Source organism: Desmodus rotundus, chromosome 8, assembly GCF_022682495.2.
Source record: "Desmodus rotundus isolate HL8 chromosome 8, HLdesRot8A.1, whole genome shotgun sequence".
Classification (NCBI taxonomy): Eukaryota; Metazoa; Chordata; class Mammalia; order Chiroptera; family Phyllostomidae; genus Desmodus; species Desmodus rotundus.
In genome coordinates this window covers 128,052,767-128,074,049 of record NC_071394.1, presented here as the reverse complement: position 1 = coordinate 128,074,049, position 21,283 = coordinate 128,052,767, and the positions used below count along the sequence as shown (strand labels likewise).

The following is a 21,283-nucleotide window of genomic DNA, read 5'->3' as shown; positions in this document are numbered from 1 at the left end:
TTTTCCCATCCCATCTCGTCAAGTTCGAAACTGCTGCTCCATTCTGTCCTCAGTAAAGCACATGCGTTCTCAGCTCCGTGTCCCATTGGGGGGGCAGCCACATCAGCCCCACCCCATGTCTCTGTCCAGCAAGAGCCCTTGGTGGGCCACTGTGACCCTGGGGGCCCTGGCCACCGTCCAGCCCCTTGGAGTGCACCCCCAGGAGGAGGCTCTGCCTGGAGCAGCTCTGCGTTCCCTGCGGCCCTCCTGCCTCTGCCGGGCCCTCCTGACGGTCTGCCTTGTGGGCTGTTGCAGTGTTTGTAAGCGGTGCATTCGGAAGATGGACCACCACTGTCCCTGGGTCAATAACTGCGTGGGCGAGAACAACCAGAAGTACTTCGTCCTGTTTACAGTAAGTCCCACCTGCGAGTTCTGCCCCATTCCCCAGGGAACCAGTGGAGTGCTTGGCTCCCCTCCGCCTTTCAGCCAGCTCTCCTTGCTCAGCGAGGGCCTGCCTGTTCCTAAGCCCTGTGCTCGAGCAGCCAGAGTCAGCTTAAGTCCACTAGCTGTAAAAGAGGGCCGTTATCTGGGCCCCCAGCGCAGTGCGCAGCCTGAGCAGCTGGAGGAGGCAGTGGTCGGGAGGCAGGCAGGGAGGTGGGCCGTGCTCAGTGTGGGGCTGGAGGGGCCGCTGGTGGTCAGGACCCTGAGCCCTGACTCCTCCAATGGGGAGATGCAGCAGGCCCACAGCGCCCCCTGGCGCCCAGGTCAAGCCTGGTGATGGGCCTTTTTTGGGGCGGGGGAGCCCTCGCCCACTCTGACCCAGCCCCGCCCTCCCGTTGCAGATGTACATAGCGCTCATCTCCCTGCACGCCCTCATCATGGTGGGGCTCCACTTCCTGCACTGCTTTGAAGAAGACTGGACAAGTGAGTATGAGCCAGGGCCTCCCTCCCACTGCGGGGGTGACATGAGCCGGGTGGGCTCCTTGTCTCCAGCCTGGTGCCAGGGCCCCTCACTTCATTAGATCTCCGGCAAGCCTATGGACTGCCCAGGGAAGCAGCAGTAGGGGCCCGACTCTCCCTTCCTGAAAAAGAGCAGCCCCTTAAAGTCAGCCCCGCAGGTACAGTAGTGAGCTGCCCAGACCCCCTCCCCGGGCCTCCCAGGGAGTGCGGCCTGGAGGCGAGGTGGGGGGGGGCGGGCCCTGCCCAGAGAGGAGAACGCTGGTTCCGAGTCCTTAACAAAGCGCTTGACTCGAAGGTCACTTGTTCCAGTCCTGCAGAAATTCATTTTTAACTTTCGGGCTAGGATGTGGAGACGCTTTGTTAATTTGTTTGTTTTTCGTGGTGGTTGATTTATAACTGCTTGGTCACCAGTTTACACTGGGATTGTAGATAAATTCTTCCTGCTTTAGAAGTATCCCCTGCAAATGTGTCAATGGGGGAGGGACTCCAACCAGAAAATTAAAGATACTCAAAGATTTGAGAGAGGCCACCTGCTGAGCTGGGCCCTTCACATGCACTGTGAGCTGGCAGAGGAGTCTTCAGCAGAAGCACCCTATTTCTGCTGTTTCCCTCGATGGGCCCCCTTTCCCCCTCCACCGTCTTCAGGAGCTTTGCTCTTCCTGCACCCGCTGACTTCCTGGGCGTGGTCTTGCTATGATTGACGATTCAGTCCACAGCCCTGTGTCCCCCGCTGTCCTGACCGGCAGGGTTCTAGTGCCAGCCAGAGGAGAGGAGGTCTGCCCGTAGGCGGGGCGGGCGGGGGAAGGGGTGGGCATGAGGGGCCCTGTGCAGGTCATGCGTCCTGCATTGTGGGGGGCAAGGGGTCACCAGCAAGGTCATGGGTGAATGTTCTCAGAGCACACGGGTTCTGCTCAGCCCTGGGGCTCCAGTTTGCCCCCAGACATGGCCTTGGTGGCCTGGTGGTGGGGTCTGACAAGGCCACTGTGTCATCACAGACAGTTCCCACCTGCCACTGGCAGTGCGAGCTCCCAGACCTGGGCCCAGCTTGCTCCCTGCCTAGAGCTCTTGTGCAGAAGCCAGCAGGGCGGCTCTGAGGGGACACTTACCCCTGATTTCCCAAGCTCAGTGAGGCCTGACTGACCTCCAGGATCCCCTCTCCAGCCAGGGAGCCAGGCTCGAGCCTCAGCACCCCAAAGCGATGGGCCTGACCCGCGAGGGCGGCTCTTGGCGAGGGCGCGGGTCTGCGTGGCCCATCACCTGTCAGGGCCACCTTCCCCTGGGGCTCCCTCCTGCTCATCCCTGTCATCAGGTCCCACAGCACCTCCACTTTTCTCATCGGTGGGTCAGGGCTCCGATTCCTGTTCAGACAAAGGATTCCACTACTTAAAACAAAAGCACACCTCTAGTCCAGCTCTCTGCTTCAAGGTGGTGGGAGGTGGCAGGAGGAGAGGCCCAGAAAGGGACAGGACTTGCCTCGGGTCACACCCCAGGCCAGCATGGGCTTGCAGAGGGGCCGGGAGCAGGACAGTGCCTGCTCCAGGGGCCTGGCTGTCCCCGAGGTGCAGGTGCTCCTGAGGCCCCGCCCTCAGGCTCCAATCCCTCCTGGGGCGAGGGGTGGTGGGCAGTAGTCACTGCCGGGTGAGCTTCAAGTCCCAAAGCTGCCTCGTAACCTCTCACCCCTGAGTAGATGGGGGCGCGGAAGGGGCAGCGTCTGGAAGGGGAGTGCCCAGAAACCCGCTGCGCCAGGGCTGGACGGGGCTCCCCAGCCGAGCCGCCCACAGCATGCTCTCCAAGGAGTCGAGGGTCTGTCTGTGGTGTTGCCAGGCCTTGTGCCTCAGCCCTGAGTTCTTTCTGGGTCCTTCCGTGGGCAGGCTCTGTGCTTGGCACGAGGACACAGGTGTCACTCAAGGGCCAGGGAAGAGGCAGTGAGCAAGGACAGGTGTGTGAGGGAGGGGTGGCCACGCAGGGCCCAGCCTGTCGCAGGCTTCCCTGTGAGAGTGTCTGTGCGGCCGGGTGTGGGCAGCGGGGTCCTCGCCGAGGCCCGGAGGCCATAGACGGGCACCCGGGAAGGCCTGAGCCCGGCGGGGCTTGAGGTGGAGTGGGGCTTGAGGTGGAGTGGGAGCCGTGCGGCCGGCCGCAGCCCTGAGCCCTCGCGCCCCTCCCTCGTTTCAGAGTGCAGCTACTTCTCGCCGCCCACCACAGTGATCCTGCTCATCCTGCTGTGCTTCGAGGGGCTGCTCTTCCTCATCTTCACGTCGGTGATGTTTGGGACCCAGGTGCACTCCATCTGCACAGATGAGACGGTGAGCAGCTGCCCTGCCCACCTGCCGCCGCGCGGCTCGGGGCGGGGCGGGGGAGGCCGGGGGAGGCCGGGGGCAGGGGCTGCTGGGTGGGCTGCTGGCAGGCCCTGCAGCCCCTGCCCCCGGGACCTGCGGGCACCTTCCCCAACGCGCAGCATCACTGGTCTCCGTGCCCACACGAGTCCTCCCCCTCGGGGCTGGCACAGAAGGTCGCACCAGGAACGGCCCCGCAGCCTTGGTGACGGGTTCCCTCTGTCACCGGTCCTTCCGCCCTCCCACGGTGGCTCCACCGTCACTTCTCTGAGCCGGGCGCTCTGCTGAGCACTGGGACTCCTCCCAGTGGGGCCGCAGGCCTGGGGACAGGGTGGTGGGCCAGGGGCCCTCTGACCCCACAGGCGTAGGCAGGGTTGGTTTCCCAGAGGCGGTGACTTCACGCCCAGGTCCTGAGGGCAGAGTCGGGAGGCAGCCCCACCTCGAGCCCCCCAATCAGTGGCCAGCAACCCCTGCCTGGCCCAGCCCTGGTTCTCGTCTGTTGCTTCCCCCTGGCCCTGCCTTCCACCTACTCATGTCTCCTCCTCTGGGGGCCTTGAAGGTGCTAGGCTGGAGCTACCACCCGGATGCCACTGCCACCTCCTGCCCCCTCCTGAGGTGTGCAGGGGCCTCACAGTGGTCAGCCCACGACTCTGATGTGAGCATCTCTTCCCTTTTTGGCTCTGGCGCCATGAGTGCTTCCAGGCAGTCCTCCTGGCTCCCCGGCCCCTCAGGTGGCAGAGCTCATGTGGGTGATGCTGCCCGGCTGCCAGGGTGCCATTGTTTGGCCCTGTGGGAACTCCCGACGGCTTAGAAGGCTGGGGGCTCATAGCAACTCCAAAGAGGCTCTGACAGTGCTAGCCAGGGGCAAAGATGCTGCTGGGGGCCCCGCGGTAAACACAACCAGCTTCTCTGTGGAAGGACTGCAGGGAACGGGAGGGGACTGCCAGGCACGCAGGCGTGTTCTGGGGGCGCAGAGGAGAGTGCTCTGGCCTGGCCCCCAATGTTCTTCCCGAGGGATCAAACGATCGTGCTGGAGAGCACAGAAGAAAGGGCGGGCCCCACAGCTCACGGGAAACAGGGTCTTCCCTTCACCTCTGTCCATCCCAGGCCCCTAGGCTGAAGACAGAGACGCAGGCTGGACTGGCTGTCCCCTCAGCCCCACGGCTGGCCGCCTCACCAGGGCCCAGACCCCAGCCAGCTCCAGCCAGGCTGCTGCTCTCCTGCCCCTCTGGCAGGGGCACATGCTCCGGCCCCGCCCTCTGACCGGCCCCACGGTCGGGGCGACGCGGGCTCTGTGACAACTGCTGAGGTGGCCGTGCCACACTGCTCCCCACAGGAGCCCTGGGAAGATCTTGCTGTGACTGAGGCTGACCGGTCTGCCCGTGTGGCCCTCTAACCTGTACTAACCATCTCCGCCTCCTCTGGCGACTTCCCCCCGACGCAGCCTGTCCCCCTCCTGTCCCGCCTTCTGAGCTGTGCCTCCTGACCCCCGGGCTGGCGTGTCTGCCCGGGCCACAGCCCTTTCACTCGCTCCTTTTTTTTGTCTGCAAAGTGGTCATAGTAACTTAAGACTCCTGCGGGCCGGTCCCTGGAGGACAGCCATCGTGGGGCCCCACTCCCTGCCCAGCCCGGGCCCCAGCCCCCCAGGCCCCCGGGCGGGCAGGCCTGGATGCTCCTGGGCTGCTCGTGTCCCGCCATTCCTGGAAGGACTTACAAATATCTGCCTCCCCACCCAAAAGCATGATTTTTTAAAGACACTTTTTATGCGAGAAAGGAAAGAAAATGTATCATGCAGTTAGCTTTATGGCTAAAAAGGAAGCGTTGACCCCATTCCCTTCGAGCTAATGGACATCCCTCCCCTGAACCCCGAGCAGTGAAGCACTTGACTGAAAGTGTGATTGTTCTTGTTTTCAGGGAATAGAACAATTGAAAAAGGAAGAGAGAAGATGGGCTAAAAAAACAAAATGGATGAACATGAAAGCCGTTTTCGGCCACCCCTTCTCTCTAGGCTGGGCCAGCCCCTTTGCCACGCCAGACCAAGGGAAGGCAGACCCGTCCCAGTACGTGGTCTGAAGGACCGCGGCCGGCGTTGCCGCCCAGACAGACCCACCACCGCACGGCCGCCAGCCGGTCTCACGAGTGTCCACACCAAGAAAGCAAAGCAGCTCCTCTCGAGCGTTTTTATGTCTCGAGTGAAATGGCTGAGCATTGCAGAGAAAAAAAAGTCCCCATGTTTTATTTTTTAAAGGTCATCCTTTCTGTTTTCTGGCAACTGAAGCTGCTCTTCTGTTTTCCTTTTCAAAATCACTTCTCTGGCCTCTGGTCTCCTCTCTGCTGTCTGTCTGGCCTGACTAACGCAGAGGGTGCTGTCTGCGGGCCACGCCCTCCTACTAACCAAGACGTGACGCTGGTGGTGGACAGAGGCGCAGGAGGGCCCCGACCGCCCCTGCCCAGGAGGTGGCGGCGGGCGCCCCAGTGGGACTGAAGCCCCGAAGAAGACGGATGCTTGTCCCGTGTGGCCCAGGGGGCAGGGGCAGGGCTGGAGGCGTGGGAGGGCCCTTGATGCCGAGGCCTCGTCCCCCATGTGGATGCAGTTTGCCTCCTGATCCACGAAGTCGGTCGCCTGCCTTGTGCTTTATGGACTCGGGTGCCTGTGTGACGGGCGGGGGTGGCAGGGGCGTGTTTGTGTTCCGAGTCACCAGTTATATTCCCTCTGATTAGCTGGAGGAGTGTGAAGGGAAGAAGTCTTTCCAGTTCAAAATGCCTTACACAATCAAAAGAAGGGAAAAACCGCGTGATTTCAGGCGAGCTCCGTTTCCCTCTGTTCCGTCCACTCGCTCTCTCACACTCCACCTCCCTGCCCCCTAGCGAGAAGCAGCAGCGGGGCGGCTGCCGCAACACCTGCAGCCCCGCCGTCACCCCATCTTCCTCACTTCGTAAGTCGCCAAAGCCGGTTCGCTTTCTGATCATCCGACCCTTAAATGTGCGCGCACCCACCTCCTGTCTGTATTCCAACCTGGGAGGCTGCTGCCCTGGCCTGGGGCTGACCAAGACTCAAGGGCGCTGATGCCAGCCCCCCACCCCCACCCCAGCTTTTCCCAGGAGGCACCTCCTGCTGCGAGTCTCATTTGCAAGAGGAAAGCCTGAGGATTGTGGGATTGGTGAGGACAGAGTGCCGGTCACGTGCAAACCACCGAAACCTGAATACTGTCCATCTGAGTTCTCACGCACTGGTTGGTTTTTTTTAAGCAATCGCCACAAACCTTTTTTAGCTCTTGCTTGGGGGGTGGGGGGTAAGGTCTATAAATCCAGTCTCGGATAGGGAGACCGTGAATCTAGCCATGTGATTTTTCAGGAAAGTGAGTGGAACACGCCTCTTTCAGTTGTCAGTGCTTCCACCTGGAGACAAAACGCAATAAAAGTTTTCCAAAACCTGTTCTGCCGCAGCCCGCTCTCTGACAGCGTTGCCAAGGCCAGGGCCAGGGAGTGCGCGGGCTGGGGCTCCTTTCCACTGCTTTTAGAGGACGTGCGTGTGTGTGCTGCCCCTCTGAAGGACGCTAGGTCCCCCTCAGGAGCAAGCTTGCCCCGCCAGCCTCCTCTCCTCTGGCTCTCTGCGGCTCCGTCCCGTCCCTGCACTCGGCTTCTCAGCCTCCAGGGTTGGGCCTGGGGGACAGGCCCTTTCCTTGGCCACGCAGCCGAAAGCCAGAGGGAGTCGCTGCCACCTCCTCAGCTCCTGACACCCCCTCGGCGCTTATACCCAGAGAGCTCTCGGTGGCCACAGTCAGCTCCCCGGGACTCGCTTCCTGCTGCGGTCTGTGTGGCGGTCAAGGCTGAGGTCTCCTTCTAACTCTAGTTTATAGCATGGGTTTCCCTCACGCTTGTTTTTCAAGATTTTAATTTTTTTAGAGAGAGGGGAAGGGAGGGAGATTAAACATCGATGTGAGAGAAACATTGATCGATTGCCTCTCGCACGCCCCAGCTGGGGACCTGGCCCGCAACCAGGCATGTGCCCTGACGGGGAATCCGATCAGCGGCCTTTCCGTTTGTGGGATGGCGCCCAACCCACTGAGCACAAAAGCAGCCAGGGCCGCTTTTATTTCTTTAAACCGACCGCTTAGGGGTGTGGAAGTATGGCTGTTAAATGACTCATGAGTGGCCTAGAGGGCTCTGGCCCTGCTCAGGCCCCTCGGGTCTGCACCTTGGGAGGCAGTGCTGCTGCGCTGGTCCTCCTCCTGCTGCGGGAGGGAGACTGGTCTCCAGCCACCCCCCTTCCCGGTCCACCCAGGAGGGGTGGGGCCGCCCCAGCGCTCCTCAGTTTCCCAGGCGCTCCTCAGTTTCCCAGGCGTCGGTGAGAGAGGCCACGTCTCCACACAAAGGCGGCCCAGGAGCCGGGACAGCACTGAAGGGCGCACACGTGGGAGATGGGCCGGTAGTAGCCACAGTCCGTCAGAACGTGGCCCCTGCAGAGCGGAAGGGAGCAAAGAAGAGGGAGGTGACCTGGCTCGTTGAGTTAGGGGACCCCACGTTCGTAGCAACCAGGCAGAACGCAAAAGGCCCAGGTCCAGACAAGCCTGCAGGTATGCGTGGGCTTGGGGATCCCACGCTCACAGGGACCTTGGGTGGGCACACAGGTGCCAAGTGTCCCGTTAGGCAGGAGCACTGCGTCTGTGTGATACGCCTTTCCTGGAAGAACCGGAAGTGAGACACCCTGAGCTACCAGCTTTTGCTCATTCTGGCTAGGCTGCTTAGAAGTTAAAATCCGCCCGGCTGCAGGAATCTTCCAGGAGAGGTCAGTTCAGAAACCGTTGTCAACGACCTCTGTGGGGGCGACATCGCGCAGGAACCCCATACCCAGGGAGGCTGGGTTTTTAGTTGAGCTGGTTTTGAGACTTAACGATGCATCAGCCTTAAGGGCCAGCCGGTCAGTAGAGGTGAGGGATCCCGACCTAGAAGGGGCCTTTAAATACCAAAGGCGGCAGGATTTTGCTAGAATTCCACTTGAGACTCTTTACTGTGAGGTTCACAGGCATCTTAGCGTGTGGTGCCCAGACCAGCAGCAGCCACAGCCGCCCCTGGGAACGTGTTAGAAATGCGCGTTCTCAGGCCCCGCTCTGCGGGTCGCGCCCAGGAATCCTGATTCCAGTGGCCCTGCCATGATTCTGACGCACGCTCCGGTCTGAAAATGCACCTGGGGCTCTTGGGTCGCCCCACAGGTGGCCCTGCGTGCTGCTGGGCGTGGTGTGGCGCTGAGCGGGTGTGCCCGCCCCGAGCCCCTTCCGCACAGCCTGCGGCCTCCCTGCCAGCTGAGTGCCACAGTGTCGGAGTGGCCGGCAGCCCTGCCCTTCTCAGCTGTCGCCGGGTCTCTGGGCCAAGGGGCCCTGTGTGAAGAACCATCTAGAAGGGGGAGGGGAAAGAACATAGAGCGGGTCCTCCAAGCAGGAGCAGCGGCTCCAAATGGTCAGTAGCGGAGCCTGGGCAGACGCGTGCCCACCTGGCCTGTGGCGCCCATGGGGACCTCCACGCCCATGGGGCTCTGTGGCTCAGCTGAGCCCTAACAGAGCACATACCCGAGTCTCTGCCGCCCTTGGGCCCAGGGTCTTGGGGCATTCATCTTGGGGCGTTGGTGGTTTTGTTAACAGATCACAGCTCATGCATCCCTCAGGCCGATGAGGCCCAAAAGGCCCACGTCCCACACTGCCTGAAAGAGGTTTGCGCCGCTGCCCCCTTACCTGGAATCCACCGCTGTGGGTCGCTTCAGCCTGAAGTGCGAGTGACTGCTGCCTCTGCGAACCTCCAGCTTCCGAACTCGGCCTTCAGCTGGGCGGCTCCTCTGGTCAGAGCGTCGTCCCGACGCGCCCAGCCGTGGGTTCAGTCCCCAGCCAGGGCTCATACAAGAGTCAACCAATGAATTCATAAGTCAGTGGAACAACAAACAGATGTGTCTCTCAAATCAATTTAAAAAAAAAAAGAACTTTGCTTTCAGGACACCTTTAAATCCACATAAAACTCCAAACTGAGTCTTTCCAGGAAAAAGTAACCCCGTGGGCTCCTCCCGAGCCTGAGGGTTCAGGATTTCGGGCCTTTTACGCTGCAGATGTGTTGGCATTTCTTCTCTCCAGACTCAGAGCTGACACCCTGAACCACGGAGGACCTTCATCCGGTGGGCACCTCCACGGACTCGTGGAAGAGGTCGAGTGTTATCCACGAGTCCTGGTCGGGAACGTGCCGGGGGACGGACGCCAGCAATCCTGGGGGCTCTCGCGCTTCACTTCCCTCCCCGGCTTTTCTCTGCCTGAGGTCAGCACCGGCAGAGCGAGCATGTGCGGGAGGATGAAAACAACTTGGCCAGAGAGGACTCCTGTGCAAGCCCCGGTTTTGACGCGTGAGCAGCAGGGCGAGCTCTCGCCACTGTCCTGGCTTCTCAGCCTCTGTCAGCCCGTCTGCCAAGGGCGACACTGGGCCCACGTCCTCTCTGGGTGGTTGTGAGAATCCGCAGTCCTGGCTGTGAGCGAGCCCCGTCGGTGTGCATGCAGCCCATTGGCCATTTCTGGTGGGCCCCTGGGCAGCTTGGGCAGCCACGTGGTGACGTCCCAATACCCCGCAACTGTGGTTTAAACACCCCTCCTAACACACTGCAGATGGTCACCCAGGAGAGCAATGCTGGGTCCCCAAAGTAAGTCGCCTCAGTTGGCCACTGCTGCTTCTGCTCAGCAGGGAAGACTGGCGGGGGATCTGGCCACGAGCCACGTGGCGCCCCGTACTCCTGACCCAGGTGGGGCTCCTTCAGCACCGTCAACGGGATCCATTTTCTGAAACAGCGTCACCTGTTCTGGTTATAGAAGGAACACCTGTGCATTGGTGGAAACTGGGACGTGTGGGAAGTTTGCAAACATAAACAAATGTGGAACCCCGTCCCCAAAGGGAACCTCAGGTGCCATGAGGATGTCTTGTATCCCTTGTCACCACGAGGGCCAGATTTCCCGATGTCGTGTAAAAATGTATTAACGCCACTCGTCATATTGCGTAGTGTCCTGCTTTACAGGCTAAACTCCACAGCCATCATTGTCCGACATTTCGATTGTCTCCTACTTCATTATTAACGCAGCGTCCGAGACTGCAGTGCACGGAGCTGCCTCAGGTTGCCTTCGCTTTTATTGTAAAATAACTTCAGACCTAACAAGTGGTGGGAATAGTACAAGGAGCTCCCGTTGCCCTCCAGTCCGTCTTTCCAGTGGAGACATTTCATGTAGCCGTGGTGCAGACCGAGCAACCTGCAGATGCATGGGCGCCACACTGCCAACCAACCCGCGGGCTCTACTCAGGCCTCCCAGCTGTCTCACTGACGTTCTTTCCGTCCCGGATGCCGTGCGCATCACTTAGCATGCCCCTAGTCCCCGCGGGCCGGCCAGAGCTCCTTGTCTTCCTTGTCTTTCCCGAACTTTCTTTTTTAGGTGAAATTCACACAACATAACCCAACCACTCTACAGTGCAACTCGGCCATTCGTTGCTTTCATAACATTGCGCAACCACCACTTCTATCTGGTTCTCAACATCTTCATCAGACTCGGACCCTCCGAAGACTACGAGCCTGGATTTCCGAGAACTACCCCCGCTGCGTTTGTCTCCCTGGGGTTGGTGTTTGGGCCGCAACCGCGCTGAGGGCCTGTGACTTTCTCCGCACAGGGGCCCTTAGCTTTGACTTGGTTAAGGTGGTACCTGCAAAGTTTCCGTACTGGAAAGTTACTGCCCTTTGTAATTAATAAGTATCTTATGAGGGGATATTTTGAAATCAAATTCTTTAAGCCACAGTGTTTCCGAAAGCCAAGAAACTTAAACCTCTGAGCCGGTGTGGGAAGGAGGAGCCGGAGAACGGCCCGGGGTGTGGTCGGATCTGTGTGCGCCTTGGTCTCTCTCTCTGCATAACAGAAAGGGTTAGACCAGTTACGTAGGGCCTCGTGTGGGAAAGGAGAGAAAACCCAGAACTAGGGACGTGGCGATCGCTTGGAGGTGGGAGCCACAGGAGTGGACCGTCCTCACGCCTGGCAAACCGCGGCGCATTCCCTTGGCTTCCAGAGGAGGTGGAGAAGGCAGAGTCCTCGTCCTTCCCCGCTGGGGGTCAAAGCCTCTGTGGAGGCTGTTGTGAGCCTTTGACCTGGGGCTTCCCCCTTTACCCAACACCCTCTTGCTGTGGCCTGGTGGCCGAGCTGCAGCCGACACCCAGAGGCAGGTGAGTGGGCAGCTTGGGAGAGGCCGCAGGGCGTGTCCACCGCATGAGCAGGCCCACACCAGCCTCCGCCTCCCCACAGCAACCCAAGCGCCCCCCGGCCGCCCGCTGCATGTCGTCTTGGGCCGCACACCTCCGCCCCCTCTCCTCACGTGCTGTTTGTACCCCACGCTGGCCCCTTCACCCTGTCCTCTTTCTCCGCGCTAAGATGGCTGCGTGTCCTGCCTGCCGTGGGGGGAGTGGCCCAGAATGCTAAGGGAGGGTCACCTTCTCAGTGGTCTCAAGACAGGTGGCCCAGCTCACGCCCCAGAGGCCTCAGGTGCTGCTCCTCGGCCCCAACCCACCTGGGCCCTGGGCACAGCTGGCCCCACTTAGTGAGGCCAGGCCGCCCTCGCCCCTGCGGGAGGGGGTGGGAAGCGCAGCCTGGGTCACGTGAAGGTCCTGCTTGCTGGGACCCTCCACCCTGCTCCCCACTGCACCCCGGCAGCCCTCAGAGGGGCATCAGTGCTCTGCTGTGCCAGGGCTGGGGGGCCTTGCTGACCCCCCGGACCTCCTTGTCTCCCCAGGGCATTGAGCGCCTCAAACGAAAGCACCAGCCCAGGGAGCACCGGGGCAGCTGGAAGACGGTCCAAGAGACCTTTGGCGGGAACTTCTCCCCGAACTGGTTCAACCCCTTCTCCGGCCCGTGTCACCCAGAGCTTCTCAACGACGGGGACTGGGTGCGGCAGGTGGCATCCATGTCAGACAACATGGAAACGACGGAGGAGAGGCTGCAGGAGAGGAAGTCCGAGGACTCGGTGGAGGTGACAGACGAGTGATGCTGCTCGTGGGCACTGCTGTCCGTCCACAGCCCTCCTTCCTCTCCCCATGTGGGGCCAGGTCTGTGGATGTGGGAGGGGGACCGGGGTGACAGAGGAGGACAAGAGGCTGTCTCTGAGTTCATCTACGAAGAGTGTCTGGAGCGGGACTGCCAGGAGCCGCTCTCCCCGCCCGGGCGCCCCTCAGCCTCGCCCAGCGAAGGGGGCTCGGAACGGGCAGCCCCGCGGCGGCAAAGAACTTGCCTTTGGTTTTCTTGGCACAGCTGCGTGCAGGGGTCCCAGCCGCTCCCTGCAGAGGGCGCCCCCTGCTGCCTGCCTAGGTTAGGAGAAAGGCCCGGCAGACCCAGCTCCCTGCAAGGGACAGGCGGGCCCCCTTGCGGGCTACAAACTCAGCTCCCGTCCCATGGACGCCGAACCCTCACCAAGTCCTGCCTTGAGGATACAATCTGTCCCTTCACAGGTGGGGGGGCATCCATTTAGGACTACTGGGGAGTCTCCAGACTGTCCCATGGGAACTTCGTTTTATTCTCCCTCCTGGAAGGAGTCTTAACAACCCCCAGGCCAGAACTAACCAGAAATCTGGCCTGTGTTTCAGGCCATTTCCCCCAAGATCGAGCCCCTCTTGTCTCTGAGCGGGTGGGAGGTGGCCCAGGCCTACAGGTCGATGAACCAGGAAGACAGACCACCTCCCCCCCCACTCCAGACACTCTATCAGGAGGCCAGGACCCTAGTCACTCCATGTGAAGCCTGAAGGCCTGAGCAGGGGGAACCCCACCTCAGTGGTCGCTGGGAAAGCATCTTCTGCACAGAGGGGTTCGGGCTCCAGTTTGCACAAGAGTGGGTTCCCGTGCCCGCATAGGCCCGTTCTCTCTGGTGCACTGCCCACCAGTGTGCAGTCTGTCAGCACCGCCCCCCCATCCCAGCTCCAGACAGGAATGCACACGTCCTGGTCCCAAGGGGCCTGCAGCACCTGCCGACACCTGATGACCCACCAGGCTCCAGGGGTCATGGCTAAGGGGCCGGTGTCCACAGAGCTACCCCATCCACTGCTCACAGTGCCCTGCCGAGTCCCAGGAGAGGGTGATGGGCAGGCTCTGGCGCACGCCCAGAACGGGACACAGGCTGCTTTCGGGACGTCAGCTCTGGCACTTACTAACAATGGCGAGAGGAGCCCTGGTCGGCCCTGAAGCCTGTGGATGTGGCTCCAGGGCAGGGCACAGCAGCTCCCGCTTCAGGAGAGCCGTTCTCCGAGGTGGCGGCGGTGCTTGTGCTAACCCAGAAGGCAGCCCCGGGGGGGTCAGCACGGTGGACACCAGGGAGGGATGCAGTGCCGCCCCTGGGAGTCCCTGAGGCGGCCGGGTTAGCGTTCAGAATAAGCGAAGAGGGTTTGCTGGCCCCTGCAGAGCTCAGGCCAGGTCCCAGGTGTGGGCTGAATAAGCCCCAGGTCCCGAGACAACGTGCTTGAAACTGCTTTTCCTCGGAACCAGCTTGGCCTGAAAGCCATCCTGTGTTCAGACCCACTGGGGACAGGCACTTAGCCTGCAGTCAGCCCTGCGGAGCCCGTCTCTGGGCCAGGCCCCACCCACAGCAGGGCCCCTTCTGGGAGGACTGGACCGCCCGTTCAACTGCAAGCCTCCTGTCCTCACACCAGCGACGCGTGGCCTTGTCTCTGGTGGCTGTTGACAGCCTAACATTCCACTTGGCCTCCAGTGGAAAGCACTGCAGCTGACGTCAGATCATTACGTTCTGCTGGGCGGGAGGCCGGCACCTCCACGGTCCTCTCAATAAAAAGCTCTTTGTGTGACCTCGGGGGCTGGAGTCTCCTGTCTTCTGCAGCAGGTCCCAGTCCAGGCCCCGGGCAGTGTCCTTCCTCAGGGTCACCCCAAGCCTCTGTCCTCCCATTTCCCGCATGGGAGACGAGTGTCACACACAGGCACCGGCTGCATGTGGGCAGTCGCTAACCAGACCCTTTAGCACAAGGAGGAAACGCCTCGTGTGCAGTGAGCATGTATTAAGCACCTACTGTGTGTCAGGGAGGTGGGCATTTGGGGCAAGAGCACCCAGCCCACCACCCGAAGGTCATGTACATTACAAACTAACCTTCATTCAACTCACACACGGACCCCTGCCGGGCAGTGTTCCATTGGGGGGTTACAGCCTTTGGGGGAGGGGCTGGGTGTCCTGAACAGGGCCCTGAGTAAAGAAGTCCGGCCCCTCAGAGAGGAAGTCCCCAGCTTCCTCCCCTGGGAAGCTCAGAGGATCTGATGGCTCCCCAAGGGCCCACCTGACCCCCCAGCAGAAAATGCTAAGAAGCCTGTTTGCTGAAAGAAGCGACCCGGGGACCAGTCCTCCTGCAGCAGTGGCATTTAATGAAGAGTGTATCGATCATCTGAGCAGGTCTGGAGGGCAGATCGGGAAGGGCTTCCCAGGACGGCAGAGGGAGCGGTTGCTGCTGGACGTGGAGCCTCCCTCCCCTGGGCCTGCGTGAGGCTTCTGAGAACAGGGCAGGCTCCCCCTGGAATCTAGTTTTCTACAAGGGAGATCACGTCACTCTGAAGTGGCAACCTTCCTCTTCCTTCCAATGGCCTTTCCTCCAGGCCTAGGTGCTCTGGCTGGAACGCCCAGTGGCATGTGCAGATGGCACACTCCACTGTCCTATCTGTTCCTGACCCTGAGGGACAGCTCTTCACGTTTCACCACTGTGTGGGGTGCTCACTGTGGGCTTGTCACGCAAAAAAGTTTCCTTCTAATCCCAGTTTGTTGGATGTTTTGATCAGGAAGGGATGTTGGCAACGGCCCACCATTCCTCCCACCCCTCAACGCTGCTCTCGTCAGTCTTCTCTCCCCCCAACCGGTGGCCATTTCTCCATCTCCTCTTTACGTGACCCTCAGCGTTAGCCTGGGGGACGGCAGCCTTTTTCTGTGGGTGCTCCCAGGACACCACACTTGCCTGCTCATCCAGCTAGTTCCTCCACATCTCCCTGACTTCTAAACACTGGGGTGCCCAGGCTGAATCCTGGGGGTACTGAGAAGGCAGCAAGAGAGAGAGAATCTCGGGAGAGGTGGGCTGGGGTCAGATCCCAATAAGCAGGAGCCATGGTAATTCCAGAAAGCCCACCTGGCCCTGGGCAATGAGTGGAGGGCAATGAAGATGCTACATGCACAGAGAGGGGGGACCGGCCTGGACGTGCCCCTTCTCTCCCCCAGCCTCCTGGTCCCAAGTCCCTTCTGACAGCAGGGAATGTTTGAAGAAGACCTGGGGCCAGCGGTCAGGTGCAGGTGGGCCCTCAGACACCCAGGGGAGCCCTGGGGGAACTGGAACAGGTGAGCGCCACACTTGGAGCCGTGTGCAGGCAGCATACAGACACTGAGCTCGGACTACAATTACATGGTGCGAGCACGAAACTCCCAAGGATCTAGGGAAGGTAATCCAGGGACAGAAGGGGCCTACAGGTGAAATGAGGAGTGAGAGCAACCTCCGGGCCAGCTTCCTTCCTAACAAGTGAAATAAAACCTGGTCCCCAAAACAAGGTCAACCTTCTCCCGTGAGTACCGAGAGAATGGGCGCGCCCTCCTGGATTTGAGGGGCGCCCGCCTGGCTGGCGTCAGAAGGGACCATGCTCCTGGCAGGTCCCGGAGGTGGGAGGCTGGCAACTGCACCCCATGAACTGCAAAATACCAGGAAGGGAAAATAAATGTAGGAAAGACTTGGGGCTCCGCACCCGGTGGTTTTCATTTACAAAAGAGCGTGAACCCAGTCTCCCTTCTCTGGCCTTAACTCAGAAGCGTGACCCAGACGGCGCATCACACTGGCAAGAAGTTGTCAGAAAGCCCCGCCAGTCACTGATTCTAGTGGGACGGAACTAGCCTTTGTCGGGCCACAGGGCTGCGATGACAGTGTGGTTCTGTCCACGTGGCAGACCACTCCGGGGTCCCAGCATCCGCCAAGGCCCCTGGGCTGCCCGGGAGGGCGAGCGTCAAAGCTCTGTGCGGATGCACCAGCTCACATCAGGCAGCGCCCTCCTGCACACAGTTCCCCCACAGAAGCCGGGGCTGTCGGCCCTCAAGGCCGCTGGGGCAGAGCCTGCTGCCCTTGGCAGCATCTCCTTTTGCTTGACAGTCGGAAGGCTGCACCCCAGATCACCTGGGAGGGGTTCCCACGCGCCAGCCCGCACCTGAGCCACCACCGCCACCTCTCCAGCTGACCCACGCAGCCACCCGACGCTACTGCTGCTTGTGAGAAAGGGCCTTCTGGGTCGGCAGCAGGCTCCTGTGGACCAGGATGAGCCCGCAGAGGATGAGGAACACGCCGCCCCACCACAGGACCTCCTGGCACTCGCCGTACAGCAGGAAACCCAGGAAGGCCTGCGGGACAGAGACAGCTGTGAGGCCCAGAGACTCAGCGGGTGGGCCGACCCTGCTCCCCGGGGGCTGGCTGCCCTCCTGGGGCAGGAGGGAAGGCCTGGAGCTGCAAGTCTTGGGCTTGAAACCTTGCTGTCGCCTTCAGCACGTCATTCTACTCATTGTGGCCTCACCTGCAGAAGTGGGGAGGGCACCTTCCTCACAGCATCAGACCCCAGCAAAGTGCGTAAGACCAGCAGAGGCCAGCAGCTGGCACCTGGTGCCTGCTGACCCCAGCTGGCCCGCCACATCCTCCCTCCCCTCCTGCAGGACTGACTGGGCTCAGCCCACCTGGCTGCCCTCAGGCCACCAGGGGAGGGAACCTAGGCCCTCCGCATCTCACGCCGGAGTGGGAAGGCCCCTAGGAGACACCAGGTGGTGCGCAGACGGGAAGGAGGGCTCTGGCCTGGAGCCGAGGCACGCGGGGTGGCTTCTCCGTTGGACTTCATGCCAATCTAACTTGGTATCCCTCAGTTTGAGAGACCAGAGGAAGAGCCAGCAGGGTTGAGCCACAGCCCACCCTCTGCTTCAGTCCCTGACCCCTCTCCTATCCAGGGCAGCAGGGGTCACCCATGGATACCCCACCCAGAACCCACGTTTGGGACAGGGGGACTGCACCCTCTGGCTACTCACCGAGCTCAGGATGTTCGAAAAAGTCACTGTAACAGATGCAACGGCTGACGACATGGAGAAACTGAGCCCCCGACTAAAGAACGTCCACATCAGTGAGTTGGTGGCGGCCATCACAGCAATGCCCAAGGCACAGAAGCCCACGTGCACCTGCGGGAGAAGGCGTCACTGTGGCCAGGCCCAGCCCCTCACAGCACTCCAGGGTCACAGTCACTGGCAGCTGGGCCCCCACTGAGATCCCACCACAGCCCAGGGGAGTCTCCGAGCTTTCCCACCAGGACATCATTTAGCCCTCAGAGGACAGTGTGTCCCTTTTATGGCTGAAACAAACTCAGAGATGACACTTCCTTGGCCATCTTCCTGGCCATGTTGACCTGGAGCAGAAGTACAATGCTAACCCACAACCAGTACTTTCGACTGAACGCCACTCTTCATTGGTCCCACAGTGACCAGAGCAGGAAGTTCGGTCCCCAGGGACCACATAGTTTTTATCGGGTGTGAGGCACCGTCCACCAGGGGCAGAGTCCCCACTCCCCCAGATCGGGCAGAGCGTGACTCAGTCGCGGCTCTCCTGTTCAGTGCAGGCCACATCCCCCTCAGGCACTCCTGAGCTTTCACTCTGCCCAGGCCCTGTGCTAAGTGTTCTAAGTGCCTTCTCGTGTGTTCCTTACCTTCATTTCATAGGTGGAGAATCTGAGGCATTACATAACTTGCCTAAAGTGCCACAGGGAGCCACCAGGATTCAAACCCAGGCTGGGTGACTCCTGCTCTTAACCAGGACACAGCCCTGCGCCAGGAAAACCTCTTGGGACTATCTGGCTGGTGGTCCCAGGCATCACTTGGAGAACTCGCAGAGTCTCCTCTTTTTATTTTTTTAAAGATTGTATTTATTTATTTTAGAGAGGGGAAGGCAGGGTGAAAGAGAGGGAGAGAAACATCAATCTGTTGCCTCTCACACACCCCAACTGGGGGCCAGGTTGCAATCCAGACTTGTGCCCTGGCTGGGTTCCCAGGCCTGCGCTCAATCCACTGAGCCACACACCGTAGGGCTCTCTCTCTCTCTAAAGGTGACAGCCTTGAGAAGAGAGAGGATCTTCAGAAGCCTTCCACACAAAGGACACACAGGCTCTTTGCCTGGTTTGGAGGTAGCAGCCCACCTGCAGGCAGACAGTTCCTCGGGCCCCGGGGATTAGCCCTAACTAGGCTTAAACGTACAGAATCAGTGTGTCCCCAGTGCAGGGCAGGGTCTCGCCCTGGGTGGTAGACTAGGGATGGGTGAGGCAAGGTGGTACGGGTCAACAGGCGCAGGGAGGCAGTTTAAGGGTTCTCAACATCAGGGGAGTGTCCAGAATGCATCCCAAACTCTCCAGTTTTCTGGCAGCAGGGCAGACAGGTCAAAACACCCGTTAATTACGGAATAATGAGATGGGCAACAGGCTTCTCACCTTGAGTCACGTGGAAATGTTCAAACACACGGGGCTTAAAATGAGAGGCAGAGAGTAGATGTAGGAGGTGTGCGTCTTCCCCAAGAGCGAGCTAGCCCCATCGGAGGGCAGATTTTTGGTCCTCGACCTCTCCTACGGCCTACACTGGTACCCCACACGCGACAGGAGTAGAGGGATGCTCGCTCATCCCAGGTGGCTGCAGCGCCCCGCTGCGGACGCGGCCAAACAGAACGGCGGGGATGAGGCGGCCCCTGCGCCCCCAGCCCCGCCCCACTCGAAGCCCCTCGGCCTCGCAGCGCCCGTCCGCCGCCCAAACCACCAGCCAGCCCGCCCGCCGCGGCCGCGCCCCGGGCTCCACCTCGCTGCTGAAGGCCAGCTTGGCGGAGGCGGCGGCCAGGGCCCCGAACGCGCCGGCACACAAGCAGTTGAACACGCCCCAGAAGCGGCGCCGCATCGCGCCCGCCTGGAGGTGCGGGGAGAACCCCGCTGGGGTGTCGGGGTAGGCCATAGCCCACAGACGCCTCTCCTCGCGCCCGCCTGGCCCACCACCCAAAGAGCTGAGCGCGCGCCGGGATTGGACCTTGGCCTCACGTGATGCAGAGCTCACGTGAGCGGGAAGGCCAATGCGGGCCTTGCGAGGGCCTCGCAGGGGCGGGGCGGGGCTACCAGAGGCGGGGCGGAGCCTGTGGGGGCGGGGCCGGGCCTCTGGTTCTGTGGTTGCTGTTGTAGAATTCGCGGCTCAACAGTTTTGGTACTGCCACTTGGTGTGTCCCGCACCGGCTTCCCCTGGGCAGCTGTTAAAAGTGCCGAATCCCAGGCCCGCCTCACATCCGTTGAACCAAAATCTGCATTTTGACAAGATTCCTTCGGAGTTCACCTGCACATTCCACACTGAGAAGTGCAAAATGGAGAGATGGATCGGCAGAGGGCGCTAGAGACCGCCAGACTCAGCCAGAAGGCGGGCTAGGACGAGGGTTTCGGACAAATCAAAAGGCCCGGATGGGTCCACGCTCACTGTTCATTGCAGGAAATGTAGAAAAGATGTCATCAGTAATCACTCCACTCTGATAATCACGATTAACATTAACTTCCCGTGCACTTAAAGATGTGTAAAAGGTTTTCGTTTAAGAAGTATTTCGTATATGTCTTTGAAAAGAAAATGATGTTGAAATGTATTTTGCTGTGTATGATGCGCACTTTTTTGCCCAAATTTTTGAGGAAAAAATAAGGATACGCATTGTACATGGGAGTGCATTACACACGGCAAAATATGGTATGAAGGGGGAAAAATTCAAAACGAAAAAAAAATGTATGAAGGACTATTTCCATACTCCAGGAAAATCACGGTTATAGGTAACTTCTTCTCTGTGCCTATTGAGTTTTATATATAGTACAAGTTTTAAAAAAATTACATATAGGGCCATAGCTGGTGTGGTTCAGTGGATTGAGTGCCAGCCTGCAAACTAAAGTGCAGGCCTATGAACCAAACAGTCGCTGGTTCAATTCCCAGTGAGGACACATGCCTGGGTTGCAGGCCAGGTCCCAAGTGGCGGGGCATGTGAAAGTCAACCACACATTGATGTCTCTCTCCCTCTCTTTCTCCCTCCCCCTCTCTCTAAAAATAAATAAATAAAATTTTAAAAAAAATAAAAAGTTTACATATAGGTATGGGACTTCTTGAAAACATGATTCACAGTGAACATACTTCAGCATTCTTTTGTTTTTTAAATCCATCTGGGAAGTTTTTGTGGAAGTCCTTCCTTGCCACCCTCTCTCACTGGGTAGTTTTGTGGCTTGAACAAAAGCATGGATAACTCCTCCTTTTGCAGTGGAGGAAGGAGCCGCACTGGTGCAGGTGTTCCGGGACCCACTGTGGATTCTTGGCTTCGCCGAGGGCAGAATTCAGACTTGGGCCAGCGTAGAGGTGAAAGTGAAAGAGAGTTTATTAGTGAAGCTGGGAGACAGGCAGTGGCTACTCCCCAGACAGAGCAGCCCTTCCACAGTGCAATTTACTTCTTTCATTGAAGCTCCTTTAATGCAGGGGAAGGGCAATCAATATGGGGAATAGTCAGCATTTTCAGGGTGCGGGGAGACTTCTCAGGAAAATTCTGTTGGCCATTTCGTGTCTTTGTATGGGCTTTCCCGTCCGATCATGGCAGCGTGGGGTGTGTAATGCTAAGGTATCACAAGGAACCTATAGAGAGGCTAGGGGTTACTGCAAGGTGTTGGATCCAGCTAGACTTCGGTAGGTTCTAAGCCCTAAATGTAATTGAGGGGTTGGTCTTACTATCTCCATGAGAGTCATTGTAGCCCTTATGGTTACAGCCATTTCAAGACATACCCTATCTCAATGCCCAGCTCAAAGATGATCCCCTCTCTAAAGTCTGTTACTTGAAACTTACAGGAAAGCAAGTGTTGTTGCACCTGATCAACTCTCTTGCTTCAAAGACGACAAAACGAACTTTCTTAGAACAGTGCCCCCACTGGCATCTC

At 59.6% G+C, this 21,283-nt stretch overlaps 2 protein-coding genes across 6 annotated transcripts in view; one reads left to right on the top strand and one right to left on the bottom strand.

The window, feature by feature from the left end:
• The window catches only part of ZDHHC3 (zinc finger DHHC-type palmitoyltransferase 3), a 38,197-nt gene extending 24,388 nt beyond the window's left edge, over positions 1-13,809 (top strand). For 2 of the 4 annotated variants that reach the window (XM_024566040.4, XM_045199724.3), the window contains exons 4-7: positions 295-391; positions 822-903; positions 3,112-3,242; positions 12,063-13,809. In XM_024566040.4, coding sequence (XP_024421808.1) covers positions 295-391; positions 822-903; positions 3,112-3,242; positions 12,063-12,314 — 562 coding nt within the window. In that variant the 3' untranslated portion in view covers positions 12,315-13,809. Of the gene's footprint in view, positions 1-294; positions 392-821; positions 904-983; positions 1,098-3,111; positions 3,243-5,186; positions 6,710-12,062 lie in introns of those variants that run through there. The other 2 variants (XM_045199725.3, XM_053930471.2) reach the window with 2 other exon arrangements.
• TMEM42 (transmembrane protein 42) lies at positions 6,825-19,350 on the bottom strand. Of its 2 annotated transcripts, none has more exons than XM_071222136.1 (3): positions 19,149-19,350; positions 17,349-17,495; positions 6,825-11,187 (listed from the first exon to the last, which is right to left on the bottom strand). In XM_071222136.1, exons 1-3 carry the CDS (start codon positions 19,296-19,298, stop codon positions 11,071-11,073), a joined length of 414 nt encoding a protein of 137 aa, XP_071078237.1. In that variant the 5' UTR covers positions 19,299-19,350; the 3' UTR covers positions 6,825-11,070. The 2 variants fall into 2 exon arrangements, with proteins under 2 accessions (XP_071078237.1, XP_024421986.2); XM_024566218.3 differs by lacking the exon at positions 6,825-11,187 and adding an exon at positions 14,661-16,679.
• Positions 19,351-21,283: the final 1,933 nt, after the last annotated feature.